The 15,045-nt window shown below is 53.9% G+C and overlaps 1 protein-coding gene across 1 annotated transcript; it reads left to right on the plus strand.

The window, feature by feature from the left end:
• The first annotated feature begins 1,045 nt into the window (after positions 1-1,045).
• TMEM61 (transmembrane protein 61) lies at positions 1,046-12,769 on the plus strand. The gene is made up of 4 exons (XM_003265129.2): positions 1,046-1,079; positions 1,366-1,492; positions 6,612-6,961; positions 12,314-12,769. Exons 2-4 carry the CDS (start codon positions 1,478-1,480, stop codon positions 12,579-12,581), a joined length of 633 nt encoding a protein of 210 aa, XP_003265177.1. The 5' UTR covers positions 1,046-1,079; positions 1,366-1,477; the 3' UTR covers positions 12,582-12,769.
• The last annotated feature ends 2,276 nt before the right edge of the window (positions 12,770-15,045 follow it).

Here is a 15,045-nt window from a genome sequence, read left to right on the forward strand (position 1 = left end):
CTTCTGTCCTTGGGCTGGGAAGAGAGTTAGTCACCCCCAGCTCACTGGGGAATCTAGGCCATGCCAATGGCAAGCTGGCCGCAGTCCCCCGGTTTGCTGGAGTAGCAGGAAAGGGCAAGAACAAAACCCAGACCCCAGCTAGTCCTGGAACTGGCTTCCCTTGGCCCACATGAACTTGTCAGGATCTCACCAGCCGGTGACTTCATCTACATGCTGCTCCTTCTGCCTGGAGGCTGTTGTCCACTCCTGCTCTCCTAAGACACCTCAGATGTCCTTTCATGGAAGGATTCTTACACACACACACAAACACACACACACACATGCACACACATGCGCGCGCACACGTAACCCTTCCTCCAGGCTCCCAAATCACCTGTCCACAAAAACTGCCTTCAGTAGCCACTTAACCTGCATGCTTAAGGCATTCAATCCTCACAGAACTGTGAGTTAGGGATTATCAGCTCTCCTTGAGGGAGGAAGTTTCAGAGAAGTTAGGTCACACATCTTCAGCCCCTCTCCGGGGCCTCCACTGGCTGGGGCGGTGACCCCAGTAACGGGGAGCACTTTAATGCTGGTCATTATCGCTGAGAACGCCTTTCTCGCCAGGAACTAGGGTCCTGGAGGGACAGGAGGGCTTGCTGTCTGATTGCTGTGAAAAAGCACGTTCGGTCAACGCAGTCTGCAGTAAACACCTCGGCAAGTGACTTTCCCCTGTCTGGGCCTCAGTTTCCCTTTCTACAAAATGGGGGTGAACAGGACTGGGCTCGGGACTCCTAAGCCCTGTCCAGCTGAGCGTTAATGGCTCGGAGGAGTTTGCCTCCATTCCTAAGCCCCTCCTGGAGCGCTCGCGGGGGCGTGACGGCCCCCGGACCCAAGGTTCCGATCCGCGCCAAGGCGTTCCGGTCAGCAGCAGCCCCGCCGCTCCCCGGACCCCGCCGCGCTGGCAAGCCCCAGTCCCCGCCAGCCCAATCGTGCTGGCGCTTTAAGGACGGGCGGGGCCGGCTGGGCGACAGCGCTGGACACCTGGAGCTGCCCGGAGCCCGGGCCACCCGGAGTCTCGGCGAGGACGCGGAGGAGAGGTGGGGCGGGCGTCACCACCGGAGTGGAGGGCGAGGCCCGGGTCCCGCGCGTCCCTGGGCGCCCCACGGCAGCCTCAGAGCCCCGCGGGGAGCGCGCAGCCCTCGGGGCGGGCGCCGGGGGTGAGGCCTGGCTCGGTCCTTGCGCACCGGGTGCGGGCGGAGAAGAGGGCGGGGCTGGTGATCCCCGGGAGGGCCCGGGAGCCAGACCTCGGTTTTGCGGGCTGGGGAGCAGGGCTCGGGGGCAGCGGCCAGGCCCCTCCGCCCCTAACACCCGCGCCTCCTGCAGACCCGAGGGTCGCCGCCGGCAGGGTCGCTCAGCCCTGGCGTCCTCCACCACCACACCTTCACCCGCGCCCGGCTCCCTGCGCGCCTGGACAGCGCCTGCTGCCCGCCTCCCGATGGCCCTGCCCCAGGTGGGTGGAAACGGCCTTCTCCCTCCTTTGCGGGCACTCAGCCCTTTCCATCGTCGACCTTGCCCCGACCCCTTCCTCGGTCACGGTGGCTTGGTGGGCGGTGTGGACACCCGGGGCTCTGCCTGGGTTTTATCTTGGTGGGTGGCTTGAGGCCATGGCACTCAGGGCCTCAATTGGGGAACAAGAACAAATTCTTGTTCGGACAGTTTCGTCTTTACAGAAAGCGGCATCTAAAGTGCCCTTATTGGGGCCGAGTGCGGTGGCTCACGCCTGTAATCCCAGCACTTTGGGAGGCCGAGGCGGGCTGATCACTTGAGGTCAGGAGTTCGAGACCAGCCTGGGCAACATGATGAAACCCTGTCTCTACTAAAAATACAAAAATTAGCCGGGCATGGTGGCGGGCGCTTGTAATCCTAGCTGCTTAGGAAGCTGAGGCAGGAGAATCACTTGAACTCAGGAGGCAGAGGGTGCAATGAGCCAAGATCGCAGGACTGCCTTCCAGCCTGGGTGACAGAGCAAGATGGAGTCTCAAAAAAACCAAAAAAACAAAAAAAACGAAACAACAAAAAAAGTGCCCTTATTGGTATGGAGTAGGGCATGGAGAATGGCATGGCGTTCCATCCTGGCTTTGTGCAGGAGTGGGTGCAGGAGGGAGGCTCTGTCCTCTGGACTCTCCTGACAGGAGCTGGGCCTTTCTACTAGAATTTTACTGAAGATGCTGCCCCCTTGCCAGGGGGCAGATGATAGACTCAGGCTGGCACTGCCACTAGTGAGCAGATAGGGCGAGATGAAGGGCAGGGACAGGTACTGAGCACTGCTGTGGAAATAAAAATAATCATAATAAGAATAAATTTTATTTTAATATATTCTCATTCTCAGAAGCAATATGGTGTTATTGTGCCCATTTACAGGGGAGGGCACTAAGGCGTGCAGAAGCTGGATCCTGCCAGTGTCAGAGCAGGGTGCATCCTTGGTCCAGCCTTGTGTCCCTGTGCCTCACTTACAGCCTGCCGTCTTGCCATCTCATTTTCATTACCTGCTTTCCCCTTGCAGGCAGGGATTTGAACTCAGAGATGCCGGGCGGTCACAGAGCTAACAGGGAATGGCCACTGTAGTCAGAGGGGTGATCAGTGGATGCATCTGATTCCCGGAAAATCCTCTTCTGGCTGGAGGGAGGTGGGGGCAGCTGCAGGAGACAGCCTTCTGGGAAGGGGTGCAATGAGGGTCCTGGATGTGAGCAGAGGGCCCTCCAGGTGGAGGGAGCACAGGTCTAGTAAAGGGTCCAGGTGGAAGGAGTTTGGGTGAGAACACCCTGCTGATAGTGACATCCCTGACCTTTAATAATAAGGAAAACAACCACTGCACAATGGAACAGGCTGCCCTTCATCCAGTGGACATTGACCTTCTCCACCCCAACCGTCCCCCAGGATTGCAGGTTAGCATGTGCCCTGCCTGCTGTGGGGGATCCACATGGAAGGAGCGAGACCCACACAGAAAATGACCCCGACCCCATGTGACAACACGCAAAGGGCAGTTGCAGGGGCTAGTCTGAGGCCTGGGAGGAGTTAAGCTGGGAAGGAGGGCCATGCATTCTAAAGAGTGAGAGCTGCCCGTGCCAAAGACAAGCACATCTATTCGCAGCATGGTCTCAACTTTCTGTATTAAAAAATATTGAGAGACCTAGCTGTACACGCAGACAGGGATTTGACTCAGACTAGACCTGGGTCCAAATCCAGCAGTAACCCTAGTGGACAAATTGTCACCCTATTGTGGTCACCAATTGTGGACAAATTGTCACCCTATTGTGGTCACCAATTGTGGACAAATTGTCACCCTATTGTGGTCACCAATTGTGGACAAATTGTCACCCTATTGTGGGCACCAATTGTGGACAAATTGTCACCCTATTGTGGGCACCAATTGTGGAGAAATTGTCACCCTAGTGGCCACAGTGTCTTTAGGACACAGTGCTGTTGTGGAGATTAAGTGAAGGGACACCTGTAAAGTGCTTGGCGTGGTGCCCAGCCTGGTAAATGCCCAGCCTGATAAATGCACAGCACACATCTGCTGCTGCCATCATCCTGTATGCAGGACAAGGGGGCAATGAACAGGAAACAGCCACCTGGGGATGTTGCTAATCTCTGAGAGGCAAGATTAGTGGTGATTTGTGTTTTGCTTTTTTTTGAGAAGGAGTCTCACTCTGTCACCCAGGCTGGAGTGCAGTGGTGTGATCTCGGCTCACTGCAACCTCTACATCCTAGGTTCAAGTGATTCTCATGCCTCAGCCTCCCGAGTAGCTGGGACTACAGGTGCCCACCACCATGCCTGGCTAATTTTTGTATTTCTAGTAGAGACGGGGGTTTCACCATATTGCCCAGGCTGGTCTCAAACTCCTGACCTCAGGTGATCCACCTACCTCGGCCTCCCAAAGTGCTGGGATTACAGGTGTGAGCCACTGTGCCCAGCCTGTATTTTTTTATTTTTATTCTCTTCTGTGGTTTTCTCCTTTTTCCACAATGAGCAGCGACTATTGTTTGGTAGAAAGTAAAAAGCAGTGTAGGTTGCCCCATGCAGGTGTGCCTAGGTGTGTGCTCCTCCAGTGCTGAGAACCCTGCTGTACCTGGCTTTGGACAAGGTCCTTCACCTTTTTGGGCTCACTCTCCTCATTTGTAAAATGAGACTTTTCATCTGGCCTGCCCACCTGTAGGGAGGCAGGTGTGATGCTAGGTATAAATGGGGACTGTTGAGTACCATAACATACAGGCAGGGGTTACTGTTCTTGGTTTGCTTGTGTGTTTTGTTTTTTGAATTTTTTTTCCCAGAAGCAGGTTTCTCCTCTTGACAGCCTCTCCTAGCTCTTTGACTTTGGGGATGGGGGACTGGGGATAGTCAGAATTTTTTTCTCCCTACATGAAAAGGCTTTGAGCTGGAGACAGGAGGCACTTGCCTCCTGGACAGATTCACAGAAATAGAACTGCAGGTAATTTATGAATGGAATTTCTCTATATGCATCCAGAGGCCTAGGGGTGCAGAAAGATTGAGGTCCACTCCCAGATCACCCCTTTTACATGTATACATTCTCTCTCTCTCACACACACGTGTGTGTGTTTTTAAACACATTTGGTAACATGCCCTTTTGAAATCTAAAGTTTCACCTACTACATCTTGAACATTTGCCATGCCCTTCAGCTCCCACGGGATCATGCCTTTGAGCAGCCGCACAGCGGTATGTCATTTGGATATATTGTTGTTGGCTGGGTAAGCCCCACTTGGAAGGGATTTGTGATCCCTGAAGCCTCCCTTTAAGGTATGTGGGCCCCGTTCCCTGCTTCACTGGCTCAGCCTCTGGAAGAGGAGACAGTGCTTCTGCAAATCCTCCTAGCAGCCTCCTAGAGAGCCTGCCTTTTATCTGATGAGGAAGCAGGCCTGGGGCAGGTAAGAGGCTTATCCCATGATACAGCTGTAGAGGGGGGACCAAAGCCAGGACTGTCCTTCATGTCCCTGTGCTGTGGCAGCTGGAATCCTGCACTGCCTCCTCTCTCCCAGCTCTTCACAACTGTGAGGGTGGATTTTCACCCAACCAGCATTTATTTATCCAGCAACACTTTCCCTTAGTTCAGAGGATTTATTGAGCAGCTATTATATGCTAGGCACTGAGGGAATATAGTGGTGAACAAGGCCAATATGGACCCTGCCCTCAGGGAGCTCACAGACCGGGGAGTGGGACAAGTGAAGCAGAAGTTAAGCACAGGTTTCTGCTGTGGCAAAGGTGGCCCAGGGCACTCAGGGGTTTAAAGTTAAAGTGTCTTCAGAGAAGGCTTCCCTGGTGAGGCTGAGCTGAGCCTTGAGGGGAGCTAATGGGAAGTTATAGGTACAGGGACTGGAAGGTACAATGGGCAGCCTAGAAATTGGCTTTGGGGACGACTCAGACCTAGGTTTCAGCCTCCTACATCTGTGTGATCTGGGGCCAGGACCCTTCCAGGATTTTCCCCCCTGTGCATTCTTTTATTTAATTGAGACAACACCGTATGCATAATTTAGTATACTAAGTTGAAAAAAGCAAGATATGATAAATGTTTCCTCCTCTTGTTAAACCTTTGTGCTGAGCTTGATTTTTTTTAAAAATGGGCTAATATTAATTATTCATTCTAGAGATTATGCCATAGTTTACTCACCATTTCTTTATAATTGAACATTTTAGCACTTTCCAAATTATGACCATTATTAATAAGGCCACGGTGAACGTGTGTGTGTGTGTGTGTGTGTGTGTGTGACAGAGTCTCACTCTTTTGCCCAGGCTGGAGTGCAGTGGTGCGATCTCGGCTCACTACAACCTCTGCCTCCCAGGTTCAAGTGATTCTTCTGCCTCAGCCTCCCGAGTAGCTGGGATTACAGGCATGTGCCACCATGCTCGACTAATTTTTGTACTTTTAGTAGAGATGGGGATTCACCATGTTGGCCAGACTGGTCTCGAACTCCTGACCTCAGGTGATCCACCCGCCTTGGCCTCCCAAAGTGCTGGGATTACAGGCGTAAGTCACTGCGCCCGGCTTGGTGAACATCTTTTTCCATAAAGTTTTGCTCTATGTTGCGAATTTCGGCCTTAGACTCTTCAATACCCCCTCTTTCACACTTGTTCTGGGTCTCGGTATCTTCCTCTATTCAATAACAGTGTCTATCTCACAAGATTGTGACCAGGTGAAGACAGGCAGTGCATAGCCAGCAAGCCCTGATCCTGGCAGGCCTGGAGTTTCTAACACGTGTTACTTTTCTCTGTCCCAGCTTCCTGTGTGTGTGTCAGGGTGGGAAGTTTTAGATCCACCAGGCAGATGGGGCCCCTGAGGCCTGGAGGGAGGCCCTGAGTGAAAGTGGTCACACTTACTGAGCTCCTGCCATTTCCCTGGCATGGTGCTGATACATGTTTAGCTCTGACCTTCAAAATAGCCCGGCAAAGTCAGGGGCATCATCTCCACTTCACAGATGAGGAAACTGAGGCCCAGAGGAGTTAAGTGACTTCTCCAAGGTTGTACAGTGACCTCAGGCAGAGGAGGATTAACACCTGGCCTCCAGCACCTTCCATATGGCCCATTTCCTCTTCTCCCTCCTTCTCTGTGTCCAGATGTGTGACAGGAGCCACATGGCCTCCACCCTCCGCTATTGCATGACAGTCAGCGGCACAGTGGTTCTGGTGGCCGGGACGCTCTGCTTCGCTTGGTGGAGCGAAGGGGATGCAAGCGCCCAGCCTGGCCGGCTGGCCCCACCCACGGAGTATCCGGTGCCCGAGGGCCCCAGCCCCCTGCTCAGGTCCGTCAGCTTCGTCTGCTGCGGTGCAGGTGGCCTGCTGCTGCTCATTGGCCTGCTGTGGTCCGTCAAGGCCAGCACCCCGGGGCCACCTCGATGGGACCCCTACCACCTCTCCAGAGACCTGTACTACCTCACTGTGGAGTCCTCAGAGAAGGAGAGCTGCAGGTCAGCAGGGCAGGGTGGGGCAGCGGGTGGGGACTGCAGGTAGGGGCCCAGTCACACCAGCCCACCAGCCAGCATTTGTAATTCCAGCAAATTCTCATGGGGTTCCTCCTTTGGATCAGGCTTTGCCCTGTGTCCTGGATACACGGAAGCTGATCAGTACAGCCCTGAAGGAGTTTAAAGCCCCATGACAGAAGCTGATGATGACAAACCAGAGTAGGTAGTGCTGTGTGAGACAGGCATGGCTTCTAAAGACATGGAGAAACCCAGGAAGGCTTCCTGGAGGAGGTGGCAGCTGAGCTCAGCTTGGTATGGGACAGAATAGCAGAGGGTTAAAAGCCTAGGCACAAGAGTCAGACCCACTGGGACCCTGTTCTGGTTCTATCACAAACTAGCAGTGGGACTTTGAGTAGGTCATGCAATCCCCCTAAGCTTTAACTTCCTCATTTGAAATGAAAAGGACTAATAGCAACAGCAATAATAGCAAACCCCTCTACAGTACAGCCCTGTGCCAGGCACTGTTCAAAGTGCTCTTCCATACTCACTCAGCTGATCCTTACAGCAGCCCTCTGAAGTAGCTACTGTTATGAGTTCCATTTGTAGAGGAGGAAAGGGAGGCATGGAGACACTAAGTAACTCAGCCAAAGACATCAGATAGTGTGTGTCAGAACGAGGACTTGAACCCAGGCAGTCTGGCCTCAGAGTGCTCACTCCCACTCCCTACTTCAGGTGAGACTTGGGAAAATTAAATGAGATATGTATGTTGAGCTTTAGCCCAGTGCCTGGTACACAGTAGGTGCACAGCAAATGTCAACTTTTCCTCTAGTGGACATGGTGGAAAAGAGGCATTTTAGGCAGGCAGAAGAGCATGCACAAAGGTATGGGGTTGGGGACAAAGTGTTGCATGAAGACAGCATCTCTCAACCTTTTATTTTCATTATTGGGCTCCCCACCCTGCCTTGTGCCATCCTTCTTAGACTTTTTTTTTTTTCCAAATCTTCCTCCATGAAATTGTAACACCCCAGATACACTGTGTATTTGTTTATGTTCTATATGTATATCTGTGCTTTATACATAAAAAGAGTATTACCCTCCCCAAGAACCAATGTTTGTCTTGTTGAGAATGCATATATTATGCATGCCCTTTTATGTACTTATTTATTCAACAAAGTACAGAGTGTGCCTATGTGCTAGGGGCCTGTGTACACCACCTCCTGTCCTTTCTATTTCCTGCAAGGTAAGAATGACTGTTGTGTCTGCAGAAAAGGAGGGGAGGCATAGCTAGAAAGTGGCAGGAGCCTGCTGGCTGCTCAGCTGGCATTCTTCCTCCCACGTCAGTCCTAAGCCCTGGATCCCTGTGTGTGAGGGGCTAAGCCAGACTGCCGTGAGCTGGCCTGGGACCTGGGACCTGAATGCTCTTCCTCCTTGTGTTAACAGGGAAAATGTTTTCCGAGTCAAAGAATGTAGGAGCATTCCTGCTACCAGCCTGTGACTTCTTAAAGCTAGAGATGATGCAGTACAGTCAGCCCTTTCTGTCTATGGGTTCTGCATCCATGATTCAACCAACCATGGATCTAAAATACTTGAAATAGCATTTACATGTGTATTTACATAGCATTTACATAGTGTTAGATATTGCAGGGCCTTGGGGACTCTCCAGCCAAACCCTTCACTTCTCAGATGAGAGACCTGGGTCTCAGAAAGACCAAGTGACCTAGCTGGTCATACAGTGAGTTAGTGGTCAGTTGGAACCAGGCCAGGCCCCAGATGCTCTGGACCAGAGCCTGCTCCTCCCACCCAGCCGGGTGTGAGTGCAGGGGGTGGGTGTTGCCTATACACACAGCCATGTTGATGCAACAGGGTCTAGGCATAGCTGCGCCTGGCAGGTGGGGCCCCTTGGCCTTCACTCCCAGTGGGCCAGGGAGGAAGCCCACCTAAGAGGCCACAGGGTGATCCTAGCCCATCGAGCCCCAAGACCCCAGTCGTAGACTCAAAACTGGGTGGCTGGGGGTCGAGGAGGCTGCTTCTGCTGGCGGTGCTCTTTCCTGTCCCGAGGCTCACCTAGCCAAGCCCTGCTGCCTGCAGAGCCCAGCACCTGACCCCCATGGGTGTCTACTCTGCTATTCCTGCTCCCAGGCACCTCAGTCTCTGGTGGTGCCCGCTATGGGTAACTCCAGGTTAGAACTAAAGCCTTCCTGGGCTGATGGCTTGGGCAGGTCCCTTCCCCTCTTGCCCTCCGGTTTCCCCGTTTATTCATCTACTTACTCTTTCATGCATGTACCTAATATTGATTGAGCACACGTAGGTATGCTGGGTGCTATTCAGAGAACTGACAGTGCCACAGTGGACAAAACAGACAAAACCCCTGCCCTCAGGAAGCTCCTGTCTTGAGTGTAAGTCCCCTTAGTGAGGCAGCTGGATGTGGGGCCTCCAGTAGTCCCTGATCTTTCTTTTAGAAGCTGTGTGTCCTTGAGGATGTTACTTAGACTCTCTGAGCTGTGTCTGACACCTCATCTCTCAACTGGGGTGAAGACCTTTTCCCTATCATCGCTGTCAGGCTCAAATGAGACGAGAGTTAGGGAAGCGTGCACTCTGTAGCTGGTACACACATCTGCTTTCTCTGCTATTCCTGTTTTAGTTTACAATGCACCCTCATGCCCACTAGATTTGAGCCTCAACTGCTTATGAGGTAAGTGTAAGGATTGGGCCCATTTGACAGCTGAGAAAACTGAGGTGAGGAGAGATGAGGTGACTTGGGGGAGAGGTGTGATAGGTGGACTTAGCTTGAGCTTTGCAGTCAGACGAAGCTGGGGCTTTGCCACTTAGTTGACACGTGGCCTTTACTCATCTGTGAAGTGGGTGCAGGCCTCTTCCCCCTAGGGTGGTTGTGAATATGAAAGGAGATTAGAGAACTTAAGTGTTGGGCAAATTGTATTTCATCCCTTGCCCTACTCTTCCTGGGTTTGCCCGACTCAGCTGAAGGGCAGTGGAGCTGCTGCCAGGCCCAGGTCTCCTGCCCCAACCAGGCTCCAAAGATTGGGGTGAGCCGTAGCCTCCATGGCACTTCCTGTGCGGGGAGACCACTGTGGTAGGACTGCCCCACACAGCTGCAGAGGCGCCACATCCAGAGACACCATGAATGGGGCCCGGTCCCAGCGGGGTGTGATGCAGCTGCCCTGCTTGCTGAGCCCCTGGCATCCTCGACCGTGACCTTGGCGACTTGGAGCTGGGCGGGCCCAGCTGGCCGCTAAGGTGACAGAAGATGGTGTGAGGGCCGCTTCACATCTGCCCTCTAAGCAAACTTCCTGCTGTGGGCAGAACTCACCGGCACCTGTGCCCTGCCCTGCCAGCTGTCACCTGCTGGGATGGCCCCAGGCCTACCCAAAGCCTGTCTCGGGTGTCCAGGGCTCTGAGCGGGGCTGGAGCATGGCTGGGAGGTGAGCAGGCAGGAGATGGGGCTCGGGAAGCTGATTACTCACACTTTTCTGAGTGTTGTGAAACATTTGTTTTTCATTTTTTCTTTCCCTGAATCCGAAAGGGGAAATATTATCCTCATTTTACAGATGAGGAGAAAGAGGTTCAGAGAAGGTATAAATGTGGTCCAGGTCACACAGCAATAGAACCCAACTTGCCTGCTTCCAGGAGCAATATTCTCTGTCCTGCCCTCATCTGCAAGGATGCTGGGAGCTCAGAGGAGGGTGAGGACAGGCACCATCTCAGCTTCCTGGGCTGTCTTCCAGAGAAGGAAGGGAGGTCTGTGAGAGTTCACAGGAGCACTGGACAGGGAGTTCCAAGTTTGGAACTCCTGGCTGGTGCCCTGCCCTGTACTGACATACAGGCTGGGGTTCAGATCCAGGATCCCATCAATCTGCTCCGTCACCCTGGTCTGTGATTGGGGGCAGTGAGCCTCCCAGCAGGCTGCTGTGAGGCTGCAGTGGGCCGAGAAGACACATTGCCGGACAAAGTCCAGGTCCCCGGCGGGTGCTGGGCGTTCACCTGAGGGGCAGCAGCAGGTTCCCAGCATGGACCCCTCCATCAGCTAAGTCCCATCTACTGCCTCTTCTGTTCCCTAGACTGGCCTCTTGCCATTGGCCCCTCCTCGGTCTAGGCAGCAGGACCAAAGGTGTGGAATACACTGCTTCCCAGCAGCTCCAAACTGAGGAGCCCGGCAAGTGACTCAGCCTCCCTGAGCCTTGTGGGGCCTGCCATCTTGAGGCCTGTGATAAGCTTTGCCCCCCCACCCATTCCCCACAGGAGCCCCTTGAGATTCTGCTCATAACCCCACTTACGTCCCAGGCGCTGAGTGCCGCCCTCCGTGAGCCCATTTAACCTGCACTCTGTCCTGTGAGGCAGGTGCCACTACCATCCCCCATTTTACAGATGAGGAAACCGTGCCTCGATGAATGGAATTACAGACCCATGATCTCCCAGCAGGGAGGTGAACCAACCAGTGCCCAGACGCATAACCACCCTCAGTGTTGGAAGGGACCTTCAGGATCACCCCCAAAGCAGGAGCAGCCCACACCTAGGATCAGCGACATTCCCACCCCACTCCCCACTGTGTGTCCCAGGTGGGGGATGGGCATTGGATCCCCAGAGATGACCCACCAGGGCTCTGAGGGGGCCGACAGCTGGTCTCATTCCTATCGGCCTCAGGCTGGCTGGGGCGTGGGTGATCTGTCTCGGGGTCTGGCCTGCAGAACCTGGTCTCTGCCTCAAGCCCCTATGGGGTGGTTTAGTTGGCCAGGGGTGGGGACCAGAAAAGAGTCACAGGATAGCAAAGCTGTCCAGAGATAGAAGTGGTTGATCTGGTAAGTTGTAAGCGCTCCATCCCTGGAGGTATGCAAGTAGAGATAATCACTTGGCAGACATCATATCAAAATCTAAAGCATCCAGATGGGCAGAGGAATTGAGGTCTCCCATTCTGCCCTGGGCATCCCAATTCTGACCTTGTAAAGGATATTTCAATAGGTGGGAGTCTTCTGTCTATGGACCACCATCACTCAATCTTTCAACATGAAACACCCCTAAGCAGCTACCCTCAGCCCCTGGACTCTCAGTCACTGCCCTAGGGTAGGACTTACCCTGCAGAGAGAACTGAGGAGGCACCAGGAGGTGCTGGGAGCACATACAGGGAACTAATTCTATGGAGCAGGGAGTGGGTGGCGGGAAGGCTGAGGGCCGCAGGGGCTGGCTCATGCCAAGTTTCAATGGTGTATATGGGGCCCTGGAGAGCCGCAAAGGCTTGGAGCAGGGTGTGAAGACTTCTCTGCCCCCAGCCTTCCTCACTGTCTCTCTGGCAGGCAGCAGGGTCTGCCCCAGCCCCTGCTAACAGCCTGTCTTCTGTTCCCACAGGACCCCCAAAGTGGTTGACATCCCCACTTACGAGGAAGCCGTGAGCTTCCCAGTGGCCGAGGGGCCCCCAACACCACCTGCATACCCTACGGAGGAAGCCCTGGAGCCAAGTGCATCGAGGGATGCCCTGCTCAGCACGCAGCCCCCCTGGCCTCCACCCAGCTATGAGAGCATCAGCCTTGCTCTTGATGCCGTTTCTGCAGAGACGACACCGAGTGCCACATGCTCCTGCTCAGGCCTGGTTAAGACTGCATGGGGAGGAAGTTAAAGGCTCCTAGCAGGCCCTGAATCCAGAGACAAAAATGCTGTGCCTTCTCCAGAGTCTTATGCAGTGCCTGGGACACAGTAGGCACTCAGCAAACGTTCATTGTTGAAGGCTTTTCTATTTATCCATTGCTGTATAACAAACCACCCCAGAATTTAGTGGCTTAAAATAAATCCCATTTTATTAAGTCTTACGACTCTGTGAGTTGCCTAGGCCCAGCTGGGGGTGTTCTGCCCTCTGTGGTGTATGGGTGAGGCTGCAGTCATCAGGGGCCCAGCTGGCCAGGACATCCTGGGTGGCACTCCTATGGCCAGCGGTGAGTGCTGGCTGTCAGCTGGGAGATTGTGTGCAGGTGAGAAAACTGGGGCCCAGGGGCACACGTCACGTTTATAACCAGAAGAACACGGCCTCTGAATTCAGACCACCTACGTATGGGTTCCACCAGGTACCATTTTTTTTTTTTTTTTTTTTTTTTTTTAGCTAAGATCTCACTGTGTCACCCAGACTGGAGTGCAGTGGCTCAATCATGACTCGCTGCAGCCTCTTCCTCCCAGGCTCAAGCGATCCTCCCACCTCAGCCTCCTGAGTAGCAGAAACCACAAGCATGCCTGACTAATTTTAAAAAATTTGTTGTAGAGAGGGAGATTGCTATGTTGCCCAGGCTGGTCTTGAACTCCCAGCCTCCTAAAGTGTTAGGATTACAGACGTGAGCCACTGTGCCCAGTCTGCCATGTACCATCTTAGTGACTTGGACAAGTGATTTTTCCTCTCTCTGCCTTAGCCTCCTCATCTGTAAAATGGGAATTGAGGATTCCCTCAAAGAGCTGATCTGTGAGGATTCGGTGAGATGGTAGCAACTGACATGTGAGTTCACACTGACACCGCCGTCAATGGCTCAGTGCTGAGGCACCAGATAATAAAGGCAGGGATCTTAGCCCTGAGCCAGGTGCCTAGTAAGTGTGCAGTAATTTTATGAGTAGAGGTAACCCTCCTCCACCAAGTGCAAATTCAGCCTCTGATCCCATACTTCCTTCGACGGGAAGCTCACTACTTTTGCTCACTTTGCAGATGTGGCAGAAACATCTACTTTTGACCAGCTCCGTTCTGCATCCCTACGTCTCTAGCCCACCCCACTTCTATGAAAAGAGGTGGAGTAATCTTCCCAGGGTCACACTGCCAGCAGGGGTCCAAAGGCCTGGGGCTTCGTCAGCTGGAGAAGGGTGGCATCCCCAGAGCCTACTGTGTGCTGGGCCCAGTCCTCTGCTATTGTGGTATCTTCAGAGTGCCCTGCGACAGGTGGTGGCGTCAGCATTTAACAGGTGAGGAACTATCTTGGAGAGGTAAAAATCCCAGATGATAAAGTCACAGCCGGTGTGGGGTTCTCCCACCTAAGCTGCATCATTGTCACAGTAGCCACAGTCTTGGTCTCTCTCTGCTTCTCCCTGAGGCCCTTGCAGTCTCTTCTCAGTCCAGCAGGCAGAGTGAGCTGTTCAGACCTAGGTCAGATCATGACCCACCCTGCCCCTGGCCCCGCCGCACCCCACCCTTCCCACCGCACTCCCCCACCCCCACCCCCCACCGTGGCTGCCAGCTCACTTTCACTAATGAAAGCCCAGGCCAGGCGCCATGGCTCATGCCTGTAATCCCAGCACTTTGGGAGGCCAAGGCGGGTGGATCATGAGGTCAGGAGTTCAAGACCAGCCTGGCCAAGATGGAGAAACCCCGTCTTTATTAAAAATACAAAAATTAGCCGGGTGTGGTGGCGGGCGCCTGTAATCCCAGCTCCTGGGAGGCTGAGGCAGAGAATTGCTTGAACCCGGGAGGTGGAGGTTGCAGTGAGCCGAGATCGCACCACTGTACTCCAGCCTGGGCGACAGAACGAGACTCCTTCTCAAAAAAAAAAAAAAGCCCAGACACTGGTCTGGGGAGAGGGGGCTCTGAGGCCTGGTCTGAGCCTGTCCTCTCTCCTGACCCTCTCATCTCCTGCCACTCCCTCTCCCTGCTCTCTGCTCCAACCAGTCTCACTGAGGCTCTTGCACTGGCCGTTTCCTCTCTCCCGAAGGGCTTCCTGGGGGCTGGCTCTTCAGCAACCTGGGTGTCTCTTCTGACCCTCTCCCTCCCCCATCACCGAACTCTGGATCCCTCCTGTGCCTCCCTCCCTTCCTCTCCTCTACATCACTGCTTCACCCTCCCCTTCTTGGTATTAACCCAGGACAGTCTAGGAGCCTGGAGGTGTAGGTGTGAGGTGACCTTGGGCGGGTTAGGTGAGTTAATGAGTTGCTGGTGTGACCAGGAGGCACCACTTTACTGGGCAGGCACTGAAAGGGCACGGGCGGGAGGGCTGGAAGCCCAGAGACCTTTTCTGCCTTTCTCTCCGATCCACTCATCTGTGTCCTAACTGGAAGCCCGCAGGAGGGGCCATGACTTGCTCAAGGTCACTAGCATCATGGAAGAGGCTGAGTCAGGG

This window comes from Nomascus leucogenys, chromosome 5, assembly GCF_006542625.1.
Source record: "Nomascus leucogenys isolate Asia chromosome 5, Asia_NLE_v1, whole genome shotgun sequence".
Taxonomy (NCBI): domain Eukaryota; kingdom Metazoa; phylum Chordata; class Mammalia; order Primates; family Hylobatidae; genus Nomascus; species Nomascus leucogenys.